Below are 21,706 nucleotides of genomic sequence, written 5' to 3' on the forward strand. Positions count from 1 at the left end.
CCTTACGTAATTACAATATTTTTTTTAACAATATTGTCAAATCAATTAATTTATTTTACTTTTTTTCAGATTAGAGAAGAGTAATCGTTATATGTATATCTGACAATTCAAATTTTCTGAAATAAGGTTGCTATTATATTTCGTTCTTTGCATTTTAACAAGCAACTGGAATTTGAAAGCATGAGGAGAGAAAATTATGTAGAATAAATAGAATAAATATGCAACAGCAGGTACATATTTATTAATGCGATATCCTTATTGCTATAAAATATAAATATATCATAATTTTTTATATACATAGTGGTTTATTTTCTTATGTATATATTTGATTTATATAACAAAAACCGCACTAAGGAAGAAACTGAACCACACGGAAAATTGATACAACGGAAGCCATTGCATGAGGGTACCGTCCTTTTTCCACGAGAATTCACACGAAATATCGATTCGCCGTTTCGGCATGAAGCGCATAAATAAACGTGCGTTTTATTGCTTACGTTGCTTCTACCTCGCCTCGGCGACACAATTTTACAATTTATGCCACGCTCTTGTAACACGCGGATTTATTCGAGAATATAATTTACGCAAGCTCTTCTGTAAAACACAACATACGAGAACGAATCAGAGAGTAAACACGCATATATCTCTCTTTTCTATATTTTTATAAATAAAAAACATGTGGCAGAATACTTATTACATTTTGAAAAATATTCTCTGTTACGTAAAAAAATGTAATATCTATATTATCTATATCTATATTAACATTTGCAAAATGTTTAAGCTTCTAGAAATAAAAAAATTGTTATTTTTGTTTCATTTCTTCTTGCACATTATGATATATTCATCCTACACGTGTAATGAGCGCGTTTAGTTGATGTGTAATTTATCTGGCAAACACTATTTAGCAGACTAAAATTTTTTAATTGGTTTAAAGATTGCATATAAAAAAAAGAGTTACAATTTTTCTCTGTGTCTTATCTAAATATAAATTAAAGTATTAATAAATATTAATATTAATTAAAATCAAACTTTATATAAGAAATATTCAATATAATGACGTGGACGCAACATGCTCCTATAAATCATCAAAAAAATTCAATATAATAAAACCCTAATTTCCACCCTAATGGAACTAATATGTATATAATGATTCGAATTGAAATAATTGAACTAATTCAAATGCAAAAACTTTCTGCATCATTAAGCGTAACAAAAATTACAAAGTGTGGCCGTCAACGTTGCCCGGAAAACGCGAAAAAGGGATTTTCCCGATTTTCCTGTTTCTCCACCCCCTCGTACGTCGGGAGAATTCACGCGATATCGATTCGCCGTGGCAGCATGGAGCATATAAATAAGAAGAGTTTTCCTGCGTGCACACGCGTCACTGCCCACGCCACGTCTTTGCAACCCCTCCAGCCCATTTTTCCGGCGTTAACGTCACGAGAGGCTGGGCAGAGCGGGGGTTATACGCGGCCGAGCGTACGCGAGGGATGGCGAAGAGGGGTGGACGAGAGCGAACACGAGCGAGTTTCGCGAAGAGAGAAGGGTCGATGCAAAAGAGAGGGACTGAGAGAGAAAGAGACGAGCCAGAGGGATGGAGATTATCCTGCGGGAGTATCTCGCTGGTGGGGGAAAACCTACTGCCAACGAACGAAACATCTCCCTCAAAAAGCGCCCCCTCACCCTCTTCATCTTCTATCCTCCGTGCACCATCGGCTTGGTCGGACCCCGCACATCCACCTTTCGTATCGATTCACTCGCGATCTTACCACGAACGGTGCGGATGTGCTCTTTTTTCCGCGGAAAACGAAGAATTCTATAGTAGCAGAGTCGTAGATGAAGCTACAATTAAATGTCGCTTTGGTTTACCCAAAATCACTTGTCTTTGAGTTCGCGTTTGCCGACGAATTAACAGCAAGAAAGTAATCCATTAGAGATTCTCTTGGAGATAATCTCGGGGATCAGTATAGAGACTCTTTTAAATCATGAAGAATATTTTGTGAGATAAAAAAATAACACGCTTAGAATGAGAAAAATACACTAAATAAATAAAATTTAAACAAACTGCTTAAAACCATTAATTAATACTGCAATAATAAGAATAAATATGAGGGATATATTATCGATTTTTTAAGTGGTAAAATCATTTATTAAGTAATTATCATTATATCTCACTGATAATTATTTTTAGTTATTTTTCTTATACTCTTATAAAAAAATAAAATAAGAACTATTTGTAATACACATACATGCGTGTATAATTACATCTTTATTCGTATATATAAACGAGTCAATGATAATTATAATAGTTTGCAAAATAAATTTGTAAATCGCGTTTTTAAACTTCATTTAAAGAAACTCAGACAATTGCAATAACCATTAAGTAATTTTCACAGAAAAAAATTCCCTCGCTCCTTATCGTTTATTAAAGGTAATTACGGTCACCCTGTTGAACGTGGGTATTATAACTTCCTTATTGCTTTGATATCCCATCCTTTACTACTTTGATAGCTATGTTACTTTGCACCTATGCTACAAGAGATAAGAGTAGATCTATCTGACAGTCACATTTCGCATTGCAGGATAAAATAATATCTCACCATTAAATTTTTATATAATAAAAAAAAGAAATTGTTTATCAAAAAACGAGAGAGAGAGAGAAAGATTCCTTTCTCATAATTTATACTTATAATATTTATATTGCCATTGATGCTTACTTATATTGCAATATTAGTAATATTATAGCAAATTATAATATTATTGACTTAATTTTATAAAAATACAATTATGCAATTATGATAGTTTGCACAAAATTAGCAGTCAATATATTGTTCATTCGTTGTATCGTTGAAAGAATAATCACCAGCAAAGAATGAGCGAGTTGGGAATAATTTTACGATCTGATCCGACAAGTCCGACGATGTGGGGAAAAAGGAAACGGAAAGGGAGGGAAGGGGTAGTATTCGCGTGGCCGGACGAAAGTTCGCCAACGGAGGCATAATGTTCCCAATTAATCGGCAAACTCAAATTAAAACTTCGAGATTGCCGACGGTCACCAAATGCGACACTCGATTTCGTAACAATGCAAAGTTCGTCTCGTTCGAGGTATTCTATTCGCAAGGAGAGAGTTCAGAGTAGTCCCGACCCGAAGAAATTATCGACTGTTTCCTTCACGGTGGTAAGTCATGTAGTGCCGGTGTTTGCAGGAGAAGAGAAAAAGAAGGAGGAGAAGATATCGTCTATTTCTCCTGCTCCATGATTTGTTCCGAATTTAAAAACTTTTCGTTTCATCAATTATACCGGTCGTTAGAATCAGAAAGATTTAATCGAGTGAGATGCATACATATATACTGATTTTCTATTTTGCCAATCTGCTCAAAATACGTAAATGTTATTCTCATTGTCTCTTTATGTAAGATATCAAAATTTATATTATTTTTAAAATATGTAAAAAATTTCGTAGGACACTTTATTACACACACACATACACACATACGTATTATCAATATTAATGAAAAAAATATAGAATTAAATAAATATATCTGAAAACAACTTTGCAAGTAGTTTATGATAAATTAATTATCCTTTTTTTAAAAAGGAGAAAATATAATACGCAAATAGACATGCAACTGTTAATAGTTTCTCTTAACGCGATTCGAGATGCGACAAGACGAGGCGCTGCGCCGTGTCGACTTAACTCTAGCCAGCTGTTAAAAAAAAAAAAAAAGGTAAACGATTACCTTTTAGCGGCAGATCCGCGGACCGAGTTTGTGTGTAATTTTCCGCAGGAAATTTACCACGGTACATCATTACCTGCCGCAGTCCCTTCGTCGGTGTCTCCTCTATCACGTGGCGCGGGGGTACGAGGGGGATCGCGCGCGCCCGGCTTCTGCCTTTCTCTCCCCATTTTTTCCTCCCATTCCCTTGCCACCCCCGCCATCGTTCCGCACCCTCCTCCTCTCGAGAAGCGAAAGAACGTCGTTAGTTCGCGTACCGTTGCCGGTTCTTGCCATCCTCCATCCCTCTATATAGACGACGCGAAAGCTAAAGGAGAAAGGGGTGGCTGACGGTGGGGGTTGGTTGCCGAGGGTCGTCGTCGACCTTCTCTCTCTTTTTCCATCCTCCCCCTCAACTTCTCCGCTTATCCCTCTCGCCCTTCTATTGCCGTTTCTTTCTCTCTTTCTCCCTCGTCCCCTCGCTATCGCTTCTACTCTCGCCGCTAATATATGGGTGGATGGGGAAGGGGATGAGGGGGCTGAAACGCGAGAAAGAGAGGGTGGGATTGTATGTTTGAGATAAACCACCCTCCCCGTCACCGACGTGCTGCCACGTGTGCGCCGACCATTTTGCTGAAACATAATGTAACTCGGAACGATGTTAAAATATGGCGCGGCCTTGGAATTACACGCGCCCCCGCGTGTATTAGAAGCGCGGACCGCTCTCTTTTTTACCTCCCCGCCTCTCCCCTTTCTTCTCGCCGCCGTGTCTCCTCTTATCGGGAATAAATTCTGGCAGTTTCGTCAGGCGCGATTGAATACCACGAGCGGCGTGACGGCTAAAATAAAAAATAAAAAAAAATAAAAAAAAGGAAACGAAACGCGGTGGCAGTTCACGACTTTTTTTTCGCGCTCCGATGCGCGGAATTCGCCGGTGTTTCCGAGAAGCGACTTTGTGTCATTGTAAAATAAGCTATACACGCGAGACTAGCGTCACAACGACAAGCCACGATAAAGTGAGCGATTGTACCCCGTTCCTACACACTGTCCTTCTCGTCACATGTTATCCAACAGACACACAAACAGCTTATAAAGGATTTATGAAAAGATATATTGTATCGACAATTCCGAGTTATATAAATTATTTTGAAGAAATAATAGTATAAAATTGATGAAAAAATATAAAGGCGAATGTGCGATTGCATACATAATTTTTGTATGATATAATACTAAAATATCAAATTTGCATTATAATGAAAACAAGGTTTGAAATTTGATTGACACTTATTTCATCTAGGCTAAGTTATTGTATAAAATAAAAAAGTATGGTTTACAAATATAAATTTTATAATCAAAAATATAACTTTAATTATTAAAAATTATTGATAGGATAAGTTTTTCGTCAGTACAATTTCTCACTTTTTAAAAATATTTTCTTAGTTTTGATTTTCTTTTACTTATTTTCACTTACTTCTCTTACTAAATGTATGAAATAACACACACAGGCTCCTTTTCATATATCTCTAAAATTCAAATTATTTTTAAACCCATTCAACCAACATACACTCAAGTAATTGAGATTATTATCCTTTTTGCTTCAGGTAGTACCATCGCTGGAAAATGCCGCATGTTTACGATTGAATATTTATAACAGACCGCGTTATATTCGTCATATCGAATCCCTTAGCCAGGCAACTCGTTGCGGGGAAACTCTATTATAACGTCGTCTTTATTTATGTGTTATTAAAACTTATGGTATAACTTCCGCTTCCTTTCTTAATCTGTGTCCACGAAGAGACTGTCACGACGCCTCGCGTTGTTTCGCGCATATCGCGAGAGAATCTTCCGCTACAAAAATTAATTTACATACGTATTTGCATTGTCGCGTAAAAAAAGTTTCTCGGAAATTTGTAGAACGATGTGCGATTCAATCTGCTTATTTCTTATTCTAAGAGATATCTGTTATATTTTTCTTATATTTATTTAATTGAAAAATAATGCAATAATGAAAATAATATTGATTGTGGTATTTATCTTCTTATAACTCACACATCTCTTATATTATAAAAAATATATCCTTTATTGCACACACACACATTATAAATATATGATGTGTGTGTACAATATATGTAGTATTATATATAGTTGTGTATTATATTTTTAAATTTATATGAAAAGATTTCTCACAGCATTTCACTCAATTTTTAAATATTACGACACGAAACGCTTAAATACTTCATATATTACTTGACTATTATAGTTCATTGTCCTAATAAAAAATAATCATATCGTGTAGTGTCAAATTAATTAATCTTTCTCTAATTTCACCGATGTTATATACATTTTGTTTTGAATAATATATCATAACACTTCATTTGCAACTCATGCGTAGACTAGTTATTTTCACCTCTATACATTCAAAAGGTCCATCTGTCACTGATGAATTTTTACCCGAGAAACGTTTCGAGCAAAATGCAATTAAAAAAGTTTATGACGCGACGAGAGCTTACTTTTTTTTCCTCGCACACCACTTTCACATCGGAACACGGCGAGAGATGCACGAAGCGGTCACTCGGTTTGCGAGCTACTGACCACTCGCAGTTGCATCCGCTGCACGAGATGCATTCACACACACACGCATCACACACCGGACCATCTCGTCGCACACTAACACCAACGAGCACGCGAAATTTCCCCACCGACGGGACGAACGCATTTTCGCAATTGGATGTTCGAATCCGGTCGGCCCACCTTCGACCATGTGCAAAGTTTGCCCTCGGAACTTCTTTTCTCGATCAAACTCGTTGCAAAAATTATAGAATATACCATGCAATTGCGCGACAGAAATATATATCTAAAATGTTATAAAAATGCAGGCAAGTTCGAGATTTTCGATAAAACCGATTCATTATAAAAGTTGTTCTATCACTGATGTTAGAAAAAGATTAAAGTCGGTTTAAAGTGTCGCTCTTAACGTAAACAGTGTGGTCGGTTCTCTCTCACACATGATTAATTGCTGCTTTACTTTTATCATACTTACAATCATGCTGCAACAACTTGCGATAATTTTAACTTGGTTCTTTACGAAACACAAGTACTTTGTGTGTGACTTGGTTTGTACTTTTATAACTTCATGTCACGATGTCTTTATGGTATGGTGTTTCAAAAGATGTCTCGCCCGCAATTATCGCTCTTTCATGCACGAAGCTTTGCACGAGCAATTTGTCAATTTTTTTAAAAGAACTCGTGTATAAAGATGACGGTGATAATTATTAAAACACCCTACATTAGTCAAACTACGCAGTGTAGCTATATAACCAAGTCACACGTAATACCACATAATGCTATAATGTGCAAACATGTCATAATTGAAGTAATAAATTATTATATAAAAGATAATAGAAAAAAATAAATAATTTTTGCTTGTCTTTTTCTCCTAACTTTGTATATTACAGTGTAAATGTATTGATGATACAGGCCGAAGTTGGTTGCCTCTCTCGCGCGCGTATTTTTTTTTTAACCGAAACCGTAGAGTAGTTCCATAACGACTAGTGGACCTCTCTCACCCTTTGCCTTGTTCTCTGTATAAATTCTCTCATCTCTCATTCTCTCTCTCTCTCTCTCTCTCTCTCTCTCGCCCCACCTTCCGCCCCATGAATCTCTCAAGGCTCGAACAAAGGACCCAAATAAATACAAATAGCGCTTTCGAACAATGGCCACCGATGCAGGCCTCCGCCTATGGCGTTGTCTATGCGGCCCTCTTCTCTCGTTCCTTCTTTCGTCTCGTTCGCCGTTCACGTTTGTACAATTGTGTCGAGAGAAACAGAGAAAGAGTGAGATTTTTCGGGGCAACCTATGTGCAAAACGGTGTATCGGGCACGATGGGTCTCTGCGCCATAATTGGCTTTGCCACGGCGAATCGGCCTTTCGCATTATGTCGCTGCGCGCATTAGCATACTCGCTTGAAGATCTCTTTCGTTACGCGCATAATCGCATAGGTATGCCGCTCGAAGAGACGATCGCGCTGATACTACTTCAATTTGGCGAGCAAAAAGCCGAATGTCACCGAGATTTTTTAATTAACTACTGATTGCTGAATATGCGCAGGTTGCTTCATTTCTTGCGATTCGCAAGTTTCTTTTATCTTGGGTACTATTCGTGAAATTGATAGATACAATAGTATCTTAATTGCAAATTCATAATAAGTAAAAATAAAAATAATAATAATAAAGATAAAGAAATAATAAATAAAAATAAATACAATAATAAAAAATAATATTTAAAAAAATAATGAAGAGATCTTTATAAGACGCAATTGTAGATTTTATTTATGTCAACTGGAAATAATGTGCCAAAAATTCGTCAGTTTAGACAATTTTTAAATAATTCAATAAAAAATTCATATATATATGTATGTGTGTGTGTGTATTAATTTCATTTTATATTAATTTATTTTGCAAAGGGCCTATCAAGCAAATTTCACTGCGCTTTTGTTTTTTCCCGTGCAATTTTTTTAAAATTCTTTTATGCAGATCAGATACGGGTATGGGATTACAGTTCCAGGGACGGCTGCACTTTTGCCAGTCAGGGCTGGTTTTGAATAATTCCCTTAGAACCCACTGACACGGTGTCACCTGGATGAATGAAATGCGAACGACCGTGAGAGAGAAGAGAAAATTGTGAATTATAAAGAGTCTGCGCTAAAAAACAACATTTACATTCGCGGTGTTGTAATTCGAATGACAAAAATATTAATAAAAATTTCTAACTAACTAATTTATTCCATTATTACTGGTTAAAAAATCTAACAGTTTTTCAACTAAATTTTTCAATCTACATAAGATATTTAGTCATAATGATTGTACAATGCTATCACTTGAAATTGTATAATATACGAGTATTTTACACATCTTTGTATTTTATTTATCGATCTTATGAATTTACTTAAAATAAAAATCTATATTTTAATTTTCAACTCTCGGTATTTTATAAGTAATATAAATAATATTATTAGTAATTTTAATTTTGTTGCAATGCAGGACAATCTATATTCTTCTAAGAAAATATATCTTGTGTTTTTAAATCAAATAAACATAGCATGGTAATAGAAATTCGTATCCCTTGAAAAAAAACATTTCTTAAAGTAGCACATTTATAAAAGTTACAAAATTGGTGCTTTTATACTGTATCTTTTTCTCGTAAAATCCACTATCTGAGATGATCATATGTCCGCGAGAAAAAGTGCAAGATGCAAAAGTAAATAAGTGAAGGTGTTACATTACGTGACGAAGAGTCCCGTTGTAAAATTTCCGGGCGGGACGGTAGGTCGCACCCGGTTTTTAATTCGAGGTCAATGGCGCTCGAGGGAGACTTAAAACTCGGGCTAACGACGGGTCTGTTGACCCCCAAGATTTTTTTGCCTTGGCCGTAGGATGAAATCGGACCACCCTGTCATTAGCATACAAAAGTCTCGGCTGCGGGCCGCGCGAGGCCGAGCGGTTAACGACAATCATTACTCGGGAGGTTAGTGACTCGTAAACTCTCTCTTTCTCCTCTCTTCTTGCGGTTATCCCTTAACGTTCGCCCCTTAGTCGCGCGACCACACTTCCGCATTCGCCTTCCTCGTTTAATGTTTATTCCGGCGTTACCGTTCGACGACGAGCAAAAAGCCGAAAGCCGAAAGCCGAAAGCCGTCTAATACGAAGCGTGCGAAATGTTTACAAATTTTTGACGCATTTATCATGTTAAAAAAAGATTTATACAAGTAAAGCACAGTTCTTTGTAATTTAATGCAATGTCTCTGTAATTAAGAATCTTTGCGATATAAGTATTTATAAAGTCCTTTTCCAAAGTATGCATACATTAAATATTCTTTTATTCTAAGATATATTGTATAAAGCCACGAGATATATGTATTTGACCGCAAAATGGGATGACATAGATGCCAATAAAATTTCCCTCAATTTGTGGATTGCGAATTTTTCGATGACTTATGATAAATAAATGATTAAGCAGATATAGCGAAGTATGAATATTAATTGAGAAGTTATTAAAATTCTTTTTCATTAATACTTTCAAATATTTTGATATATATTTATATTATTCTTCATAAAATTATTATAAAGAAATTAATTAATGAAGTAAAAATAATTATATCATATACTGATGTTATTGTTTCTATCACTACTTGGAAAATTATAAACATATATATAAATGGCAGTACGTATATCTAATGATATTCACTGATACATATTAAAATCGTATGTTTATTAAAGATCCAGACCGAATAAACTGTACGACTGTTTGCGTCTTCCGCTTCCGTCAATCATTTCAAATTAGTGTGCGCAAAAAACACATGCATCTATCCCGAATTCGTTGTGCCCTGTCCACAATAGACAGGTCTTGCGAGCCGTCTCGCCAGGAAACGCCATCGTCGTGGGAGAAGGAAGATGTTAAGGTTTTTTTTTTTTTTTTGGTACTCCCGCGTTTTTGTCTTCGTCGGCAGTTGAAAGGGTTGCGCGGAAACGTCGGAGAGGAAGGCAGGGACGAGAGGGAGAGCGAGAGATGCAAAGTGAGAGAGGAGGGACCGAGACGAGACGGAAGCTGTTGAGACGTGTGGGAAACTGGCCCAAGGTATGCAAATCCGAGACTGGTGGTACGAGAATCGACAAGGATCGAGAGGGTAGGGGGCACTTTCGTTGCAAAAAAAAGCGACAACCTTCGCATATCGGCATTGTATTCGCGTCCCACCAGTGGACCAGTGGCACCGATCCTATGTAAATCGCCGCCGCGCGATCAAAGACTCGCCACGTCCCTTCTTCGTGTCTACCTTACGATCTTCAGATCTCCGAGAGATTCACGCGACGCGCTTCGAATAATACGAGCTGTCTGAAATATCGTAGTTACTACGAGGGACGAATGTGCGATCGCGCGAGAAAAATTCGAATATCGTTTAAAGATTAAATATTGAAATTTTTCTATTCATCGAATAGTAAGTGACAATATCTGTCTGATGAGTTTTTATTTATAATTACTAATTGATTATAATATTAACTTGTTTCTTATAAAAGATTATGATAATATTGATAAGCATATGCATATTAAGATATGCAGATTGATACACGCTTATGTATAATTATAATTGTGTAAAATATCCCCCACATGTTGATATGAATATATACTTTTATTTGACAAATTAAAATTTCAAAGTAAAAGCATATAAGATATGTATATTCTTTTCAAGACTTACGGTTGTTCTTCATTTTGTTGATAAATCAATTTAACATCTAGTTCCGGTCCCAGTCGTTCGCGAAGTTGATCGAGAACGTCAACTTGAATTTGATCGACGTTTTCGAGAGGAGTATAATCATCCTCGCTAGATCTGTAAGACAAGAAATAATATCAAGTTATTTAAGGATATAGCTAAGAATAATGCTTGTTCGATTTCTAGAAATAAGCTGAAATAAAAGATTTATATAAAAATGTTGAGCTATTAATTACTTGTACGAAAGATAAAAAAAGGAAAAATTATAAAGCTAATTATAAAGTCAATTGTTAAAAGAATCGTCCTCTCATTTATTCTCGTTAATTCTCCTACTTTCATCAGTTTCACTTTCCTAGCAATTCAATATTTCTTTTGTTTTCCATCTCGCCCTCGTCAATTTTTGTCCCTGATCGCTTAATCGCCGTTTGGCAAACTACGAGAGAAACTGCAAACTGTCCAGAGGCGATATCCGGCGGCGTTACCGCGTCTCCCCCGGAAACTAATGTGCTGAAATGAGGGTTGGGGACAGCAAGGGGTGGCAATACGTCGAATGGGGTAGAATCGATTTTTTTTAGTCTCTGCCGGAAGTTTGAGCAGAATCTCCGTGCATTTATCACGAGATGGCGCCAAGTTACCACTTACAAGATTATTTCAAAGTTTGTTGCTATTTTTATATACATATATGGGATTAATTATACATATTATATTAAAATAAAAAAATATATATTTTTTTAGAAAAAATTAGAGATAATGTGATGTCAAGAAACAGCATGTTTCTTACGATAAAATATTATCTTCAATATTTTTATTTCATTTTACGAGCAAGATATTTTTGCTAAGTTTTACGAAATTCCTAAACAACCGTCCAATAAACTATAATTAGTCCAATAAACTATAAATAGTATGTAAGTCTGTGCTCGTTAATTTATTTAAACGTATATTTTCACATCAATAATTTTTGTCGTGTGACGAGACAGTTTTCATTGTCCATTTATATGTATTTATTATCATATAGTTAATGCATTCATGTGTATCCATATATCGATATATGTCACAATCTGTCACTAGCATATTTTTTAAAATAATATTTGGACATATTAGCCGGTCTTCATAAACATTATATATTGTATATTACTATTCTATAAATAAGTTCGTGTTTAAGGATTCTATATTTATAGCAAAATTATACGATATTATACTCAATTATTCAATTATTTTAATTTCAAGAGAAATATCGTCGTGCTAATCGTTTTAATGTTTGGAAGATGACGAAACAAAATAGAGAGACAAAAAAATACATATCTATTTCAGGAAATCAAAAGCAGGGACATCTAGTTATGATATGTGAAAGTTGTATGGTTTGATTTTATGCACCCCTAGCTAGAACCCATCTGGAGGGTGGGGCTTAATGGTATACCCCTGATCCTAAACCCACCCCTTGGACAACCCCGTTGTGTCGTTTCTATAAGCCGCCCTTCTTCTCTATTTCGTGCCCTCCCAGCATCTTCTTCCACGCCATCTGCGGTATTGCGGGCTTCGGTTTCACACGCGTGTAAAAGCAAGACAATATAATTTCAGCCGTTGAAACCGTACATTAAAATCAATTTGTACGAGCCGAGCATTTAATCGTTAATACGCGCATGAAACGTCACCTACTGCGATTAACACAGACCTTCCATCCTTTTAAAGATGCTGTGCAATCCTCTCACAACAATTCTTGCACGCCCAATTATAATTCCCAATATATCGCACACGTAATTATTTCATCATCATCATCAATTCAATATCATTAATATGATATCATATTTTCAGTGCAATATGATGTAACATCTGAGATATTGACACGATTTTATTAATTATAGTAATTTTTTAATATAAATAAAATATAGGTATAGTATTGTATGTATTTCGAGAAATCAAATTTTATAAATCACATGTATAAATATATTTAATTTAGATCAGTGATATAATCACGTCATATAATCACGTCATTATAAATCATTCTCTATAGTTATATAATTTAATAAAAGAATAAATATTTATTAAAGAAAACATTTACTATTGTGTTTATGTTCTTTGATACATCATGTATGTATACTGTTATATATAGATTGAAGAAATAAAAATAACTTATTTAGTGTATTTAAAGCTTTTTAATGAAGTGACTTACCTAGCTATGGTGACAATTGTTGGAGATGTGGGAAGAGCCGCCAAAAATTGTCTGAATGTTCCATTAATCAAGCGATCGAGATCGTTGGGTTCTGTCAAGTGCTCGGGTAAAATCGTATCATCTATAGTGCAACCTGCATTGTACACTAGCATCCAATCGATCTCAGAGTCTCTATAGGCGCTCGTTACTTCTTGAAAAAGTCGATCCACGGCTTCGTATCTGAAATTGAAACACATTTACATGACTCGTGAGGAGCGCATAAATTACATAAATTGTAATCGCGAATGTTACAAGTAGAAAAAACGTGATATGCCTTCCTCTTTAAGGAGGATTTAATCAAATAAATACGTGTAATATACATATAAAAAAATATTATAAATATATCATGTAAAAATTTATTGTATAAAAGTATTTATGTAATATTTCGTGTGCCTTTCGCTTTTTTTTTCTTTATTCCTTGTGCCATTCGTTTGTGAAAGTAACACGTCGCGAGCGGACTTGGCTATGCGCTCGACATTAAAAAAAAGCTGTCAAAATATGCAATCTCTATGGTAAGAGCGTTTCAGCATATTGTTGCAAACTCAAAAGAAGTGTATCATGATTTATTCCGTTCTAAAAAATAATGATAGTGTATCAAATAACGAGTAAAATTATTCACACACTATTAATTCTTTCAATATTCGAATTATCAAATTGCACATTAATTTTTGATTAATGGCATTTCGTATCCTTATTGATGTAAACTCACACATAATATTGCATATCGAGATAATCAATCGCGAAAAAGAAGCAATAATAAATTTCGATATTTTTGATTGAATAATCAACTTTACATGCCTTTTTTAACAGCAAATATATTTACAAGCTGTATAGTGTGTGTGTATGTGTAAATTTGTCAACCTAATTAATAATTTTATTAAATATTGATCGTATAATTGTGCAATTATTGCAACTGAAATCAACTAGACTTATTAATGTTATAGAATATTGAGCATTTACAAAAAGGAGAAAAAAACTTTCTCGCAACGATAAAGACGTCTTCGAAAAAAGTGATTACACAGATAATTTATAAACTTCATCATAAACGCGCGCGCAAGGAAGGGCTAAGGAAGGGCTAGACGGAGGACAAAGGTGAACGATGAAAAGTTTATAATGCTCCAACGATAGCACGTGGCTGCAGAAGTTGAGGTATTTCCTGAAGGCACGCGACGAAAGTTAACACGGCCACAAGAACGGTTCCGGGTGCCCGTAATTTGTACTTCTCCGTTCCTCTCTCTACGAGCGCTCTTTATCTCCCTCCCTCCATGATTCCCTTATACCGCCCTCTGCTTTTACTCTTATCTGATCACAAGTTTTCCTCGTTTTCTGCAGCTGCAATTCCTGACGCGGCACGATCGAACGATACCTCCGTTGACAAGCAGGGGCCGATCATCTGTTTTTTATTTAGATTACCGATAATGATATCATTGGGGATGACGATGCGGGAATCGCGATGGCGAGCTCGCATCGTAAACCTGTCTCGTCGTGGGACAGTTTGATCATAGTGCAAAACCCGCGTAGATCTTACCATAATTATCATTAGTATTTCGTGAATATACCAAGGATTTTACAAAGATATCGCGATAAATTAAGCTACAGAAAAAAAAGATTAAAATAAAACTTCATTCTTTATTCAATCTTATAGAGTTTTAGCTTAATATTCAAATATCATGGTATTTGATAAAAAATTCAAAAGTTGTGCAAATATATATTTAAAATAATATTCATTAAAAGTTTCTTTATGAACATTATTTACTACAAATTAGCAAAAAGAGAGAAATTTTAATCGAGATTGGATGGAGAAATTAACAAATATATAATTACGTTTATCGATGCGCAGATTTTGATAAAAACAGATCTCAAGGTTCTTTACAAGATAGTATATAAAGCGCTCTACCATCGACATAAATTAATCGATGCATGCACCAGAAGGCGAGGGGACACCTCCGGTATTAATAACGGAAACACACGCAGGTCCTCCACGCCGTATCATTTCACCACTGATGCATGGCTGAGCGCATAATTTTCGAATTAAGTTAAACGGTCTCAAGTTAGGTGATCACGGTAACCGAACGTCCGTCCATAATGGGCGTAATTGCTGAGAGAGAAGATGTGTTCTTGCCTTTTTAGTTTCTCTTTATACGAACCAGTAGAACCAGGTGCATGGCTAGCAAGCGGCGCGTCTCAGTCGCTAACGCGTCAACTGTTTATAAGAGGAGGCCATCGTCGGCCTTTCTCGCCCACTTTTTCCTCGCTGAATATTAATTATTCTCCTGAAAGTCGCACCTGCCCTAGCCGCCTCTAGGTCAGGCACACGTGAGCCCGCTTCTTCATATCTATCACAGCTCGTGATTCCTATCGCAGATTATCCTGACAGTTGGTAATAATGCTAGTAACGATCGATCTCGAAAAAGCACGGACGGTTTTGCGTCTTTGCGTGAGCAACTATGCGAATAACGCTGCAAATGATAGAGAAGTAACCGTATCTCCTCTGTATGCGCGCCGTAAAGTTATTTATAATTTGATTAAGCAAACACGATTAGCTCAAAATATAGATATTGTATTAAGAATAATAAAATGTCATTTCGTTATTTTATCATATTTAAAATAAAATATAATATGCATTTTTATATAATATTGATACTATAATTAATATATCATATATTTATGTCTGCCCAAAAAAAGAGAAGTTCACAAAAAGAAAATAACAATTATTTGTAGACATTCTGTTTACTTGATATATTTTTGGAATATTATAAAAATATGGAGAGAAAACGTTCTTTTTCTTTTGTTTTTTCTTTCTATATGTGACGGAATAAAATGTTCTTCATATTTAGAATCAGAGGTAAGTCTATAAAAATCTAGTATAAATTATTTAAGAGATATATAAATATAATTGCAAGATAAAATGTAAAATGAGAATATTGTTCATTATTATAAATGTAAATATTATATGGAATTGAGTATATTATTAATCATATTTTTTGTTACATAAACAATGTTTTAGCAACTAAAACATTTCATTAAAATCTTGAAAGGGATGAAGTATGATCGATGATGTTTAGGCATCGTTGATAGATATAATTACAGATGAGTTATTGCACTCATCACAGGAATATATTATAACGACGCATGTTTCGTAAACATTCAATCTCGAGAAGCGATTTTTCAGATCACATCGTTAGTGCGATCCATTAAGAATCTCGAGGTTTGAGAGAAATTACTAGGTTCACATAGCCCTATGGTTTCCTTCACGTAATTCAAATTTAATATCCGTAATTTAAGATACTCGAAAGCTGCAGATAATCATAAAATTGCAATGTTTAAATGCCAGGTGTATTACATCAGAAACTTGTTAATAAATCGATAATGCGTTAATTGCAAGATCTATGTATTTCTCTATCGTCAGTTTTAAACAATACTTTTATGTAACAATTATCATAATTTGTAAATATATTTGCACTTTTAATGGAGCTTTTTTTATGTGTGTATGCGTAGATAAATTTTTAATAAATAAATTTTCTCTCAACACAAAATTTTGAAGGAAGCTTAATTAAAAATATTTTATATAAGAATTTATGCATAAAATAATCTTTAGGGTAATGGATAATGATTTATTTTTTTCACTTAATTTCAATTAAATTTTATTTCAATAGAAATTATTATTTTTAATTTGTTTTTATCAAAACATTTAACATTAAAACTAAAAAATTGTGACAAATAATAACTGTGATATTTTAAGGAAATATCGAATAAAAATTTTTAATTCCTTGAAATATTATTATGCAATATTGTCGTTCATCATAAAACATCAAATTTTTGCGCGTTGTTATTGGATATTTTATTTTTGAGATTTTGCTGAGAATGAGAGTGAAAACAAAAAAATTCGAATGTGATAGTTTATAATTTGTTACGTTGGAGGAAATATTTTATCTTTCGTCTTTTATTACTGACGATTATTTCTAAACGAAACAATCGAGTGGCAGGATATTATCTGCGTGTCACGGCTACAATTATATACGGCTGCAAAAACGATCGCGAGAACTCTTTGTGGACTCTTTTTTTTTATGCCTATTTCAGGAAGCAGATGTCACGAAAGACTAGTGCCAACGCATACCACCTCTATCTCTACGATTCATATTTTTCGACATGTGACCGACCAGTTTTGTTATTTTCCACCACTCCTTTCTCTTTTTTTTTTACACAACCTACGTCCTCGTACAATGAGAGCAAAAGGAATACGAGCAAGAAAAAGAGAGAAGAAGAGAGAGACAGAAAGAAGAAGAGAGACAAGAGTAACGAGGAAGAGGAAGTGAGATACTACTGGTCCACACTGTCCCGACGAATGAGTTAACGGACAATGGCGGTCCACGTTGAAAAAATAAAGGAAAGAGGGACGTCGAACGAAGGGAAGGGGCCCTCATTACGAAGGGCGCCCCCGGTGTGTTTGTCGATAAGGGGGCCTATATGCAAATGGCCGTCCGTCACCGGGCGCGACGGGAAGAAAAAGTTTCCCTCTCTCGCCTGCTGCCTCTCACTCTATCTCTTTCTCTCTTCTTCTCTCTATCTGCGCCGATACTACTTTTCTCGGTGCAGGAATAATGCCCTCCGACAGTACGCTAAAGCAGGCACTGAGTAGGGAGGGTATAATGTATCGTAATCAGATGATCAATTATTAAGAGCGTGGCAAAAAAACAACGAGGGTTGACGTACGAGCGACAGGACAGGAACGTATCCGGATGCAAGGGGCCTTCGTCCTTTTCTATTTCTGCGATCCATCTCGGGATCTTCCCGAGGCGACTGATACTCGATACGCGTTTTAAGGTTTCATTAGAATACTGCGGGTTCACATGTCCTCTTATCGCGAGAAGCGCATCATTAGAATTTAATACGTGCATACGTTATTATGAATGTTTTTATAATGTTTGCCTAAAATGATCATCGAATTCACATATATCTCAGATAACAAATTGTGTATAACAAAGTAGAACAACAATAGTGCTCATTTAATTGTAAAAAATGTAAAAAAAAAAAAACATTTATATGCCATTTATATGAGTAGAATAAATTATCAAAAAAAGTAATAACCCTAAAATTGATCTTTCGCAAGAAACGTATCGCTTTCTTCGAGGTCGACCTTTCCTCTGACCTGATGTAACCGAACTTGTTTTACACGAATGTTTGCTAAGCGTTAGGAAAACACATCGATATCGAGTTACCGATCTATAATGGATATAGACCCAGCTGCGTTCACGCGTGTGATCGAAGGCAAACGTTCATTATGCGTGACCTAAAAAATTTCCGTTATCTATTACCATATGCTCTGAGATGATAATGAAGTGAAAACTGCTTGCAGTTGCGTATTATATGTCAGTAATCTATATCATTTTTCTTTGGCCAGTAATATATGAATAATTTCGATTGTATTGTAAACTATGGATACCACATCCAATAAGTAATTGTTGCAATTATTCGATATTTAGAATAACATTATATATATTTATATAAATATAAGCTTAATTTAAAAATAACAATAATTTGAATTCAACTGAAAATAATTAGGCACACATTAAAACAATTTGATTATTATTTATTTAAGTTAATTTGAAAATATATTTGAAAATATATGTAATTAAACAAAAAAAATTTGTACGTTAAACATTAATTTCACAATATAGTATTTCATAGTAATAATATAAGCATAGAAAGGAATAGAGAGAAATTACATATTGTATACCACAACAAGAATATTGCGCGAAAATATATTTTAATAATTTAATAAATTATAAAAAGGATATTCAGACATATGTAATAATATATTTCATAAATTACTGATACCAAAGATGATTTTTCAGTTGAAAGAGATATAATATAATAAGTATATAAGGAAGTAATAATAATATCATTTCAAATGATTCTTAAATCAAAATCTAAAGTTATAGAAACTGCTGTTCTGCAATTAACAGTACCCATTACCGAAAGCTTTCATCGCGTTGTTGATGTCATGCGGATACCTGTCATGTGACACGTGCCATTCGAAACACGATAATTTGGCGCATACTCGCAGGTAGAATGGGATGTGCTTGGGGCCGCAGCAGGTACACGTCTACATCGAGAAGCGATCCTAAGGGGCCACCCCATACCACCAATCAATAGATATTCATCCCCATCGAACGGTTCGGATGTATTGTCGATACTGGATGCATTCAACTGCACTGTGGGAGAGGCAGGTTGCACTGTTGCCACCAATGTGTCGCGGCAGAAGTTGAAAAGACCATTGACATTGTGTCAAGCACAGGTCAATCTTTTTTACTACGATTTGTCTTGCACGGAATTCGTTCGAAAATCCATTCATTTCGACAGAAAGAGAGAAAGAGAGCGCGCGCACGATATATTTTTTTGATAAACTGTATTTTGAAATAAAAAAAATCTTTTTATATTATTGAAAAATTAAGGAAACTAATTGGACCTATTTTGTATAATTGCTGATAAATTTTCTGCAATGTAAAAAAGCGATATACTTGCAAAATATTATTAAGTCATATTTTGAATTCTAAATAAAAAGATATAGAAAGAAATAAAAAAATTACATAAATATCTACGTTTCAATACCAATGACTCATTAGTGAGTCTATTACTTATTTTTTCTTTATAAATCTTAATCTAGTTAATTATTTATAGACAAGTACATAAAAATATATATTCGATTTAAATATTAAACTTTATTTAAATTTTAAATAACAGTTTCCACTGAAAGATTGTATGCAAAATCTTTACAGGGTTGAGTTATATAGAAGATTAATTCCTTCGTGAATTATTGACTCGTTTGTGCGAACAGCCGGATTTTGTAACGGTATTCGAACCCCTTCTCCGCAAAGACTTCTAATTAATTAACGGTCGAATTTGCGTACAATTGCGAATGCATGCGAAGCCAAAGTCGACGGTATTGTAACACGTTGGGGCGCGACAGTAGAAAGAAGAGAAAGGAAATAAGACGATGGGGGTCGGTTTCAGCGCGCGGCGCGTCACGCTGCGCAAAAATTTGCATACGCGTTCCAGACTTAATTAGGTTATGCGTCGAAACCGGGTCGAAGTTCACACACTTCATTAGAAATTCCGGTAGTTCGTTTTGTTCTGATGTATCCTATTCTATCCGCCGCTTTACTTCCCAGGTTACGCCCCTCTTCCGTATACGTTTTTCTTACCGTCATTTTTTGCGTGCCTATTTTATTTATCTTTATTTAGAGAGTTTTGAGAGTTTCTTTAATCAGTTAAGAATAATCATTATTTTTTGTACAATATCAATAGATCGTTATTAATGAAGAAAACTACTTGACATTTGTTTGCAATTAGTTATTATAATTGTAATAATTATTATTGTATAATTTGTTGATATTGTTAAAAAAAATTAACTAATTTAAAAAAAAAAATGTGTTATTGAAAAGAGAAAAAAAATTAAAGTTAGTAAGTAAAGGAAAAAGTAGTTATATAAAAAATTTTTTTAATTATTCAAATTCTTAAATTGTATTGTCATCATATCAAATACAACTGTTAATCGCATCTAAATATTCGTGAAGATTACAAGTTGAAAAAAATATGATACGGCGGATGAAACGTCCGCGAGATATATTTCAGATACCATTACAAATTTACATGAAAACAGCCCTTTCTAATTATAAAACTTGCGCATTACTCGGGCAAGGGGAGCGATGTTGCTCTCGGGAAAGTAAAATGATCAAGTTAGCCTCACTCTATATGGGGCCTCTATGCAAATTAAACCCTGCTACTGTATCAGCATCAGCTGTCTTAAAAGAAACTTGCGACTGGCTGGAACAGGAAGCAGAAGGTCTCACGCTGTCTAATTAATTCACTTTCGTTAATAGAGATATTTATTACTTATTCACGTCTTTTTTAATATTATTAAAGTTATAAATGAGTTTTTCGCACTTTATCTCTGTATTATTTTACAGAGCATATATCAAATATATGATTTCTTATTAATGATCTAATGCACATTCTTAGCCTTTGTATTCGAGTTAATTCTTTTCTTCATCGAAAAAAAAAACATTTCTTATAATATCTAATATATCTAAAATTATCTAAAATAATTATTCAATAAAAAAATTATTAATAAAATCTTTTTAAAACTTTTATAGCTACAGATTAGATATAAAAAGATTTAATGTTGTAAAAATCAAAATCAAAATTGCAACAATGTCATCCTCCGTAATATATTTTAAAAAAAATCAATTTTAAATTATCTTGAAAGCATTAGTCATTAAAAGAGAGAAAGAATTGAAATAATACTCAAGATTGAAATAACACTGACAATGAAGCATATATGTATAGTCACTTGCATATGTATGATTTCTTCATATTTTGAATTTACTCAACAAGCTCAGGGAAATATCGAATTTTTTTCGATATCACCCAATACCCACGAAACGACTAAATAGACAAAAGTTTTAATTGGTCTATCGGAAAGTAGAAGTCTTCATCTCCAAATTAACGATTAGC

At 34.5% G+C, this 21,706-nt stretch overlaps 1 protein-coding gene across 1 annotated transcript in view; it reads right to left on the reverse strand.

The window, feature by feature from the left end:
* Nucleotides 1-309: 309 nt before the first annotated feature.
* Nucleotides 310-21,706, reverse strand: part of Mesr6 (misexpression suppressor of ras 6) — a 660,805-nt gene continuing 639,408 nt past the window's right edge. The window contains exons 5-7 of the mRNA XM_083039192.1: nt 13,151-13,369; nt 10,966-11,097; nt 310-594 (exon numbers count right to left, since the gene is read on the reverse strand). Of these exons, the coding sequence (XP_082895318.1) occupies nt 564-594; nt 10,966-11,097; nt 13,151-13,369 (382 nt within the window). The 3' untranslated portion in view covers nt 310-563. The remainder of the gene's footprint in view (nt 595-10,965; nt 11,098-13,150; nt 13,370-21,706) is intronic.

Source organism: Prenolepis imparis, unplaced genomic scaffold (genome assembly GCF_030444845.1).
Source record: "Prenolepis imparis isolate NDT839.2.m4 unplaced genomic scaffold, iyPreImpa1.0 SCAF_5, whole genome shotgun sequence".
Taxonomy (NCBI): Eukaryota; Metazoa; Arthropoda; class Insecta; order Hymenoptera; family Formicidae; genus Prenolepis; species Prenolepis imparis.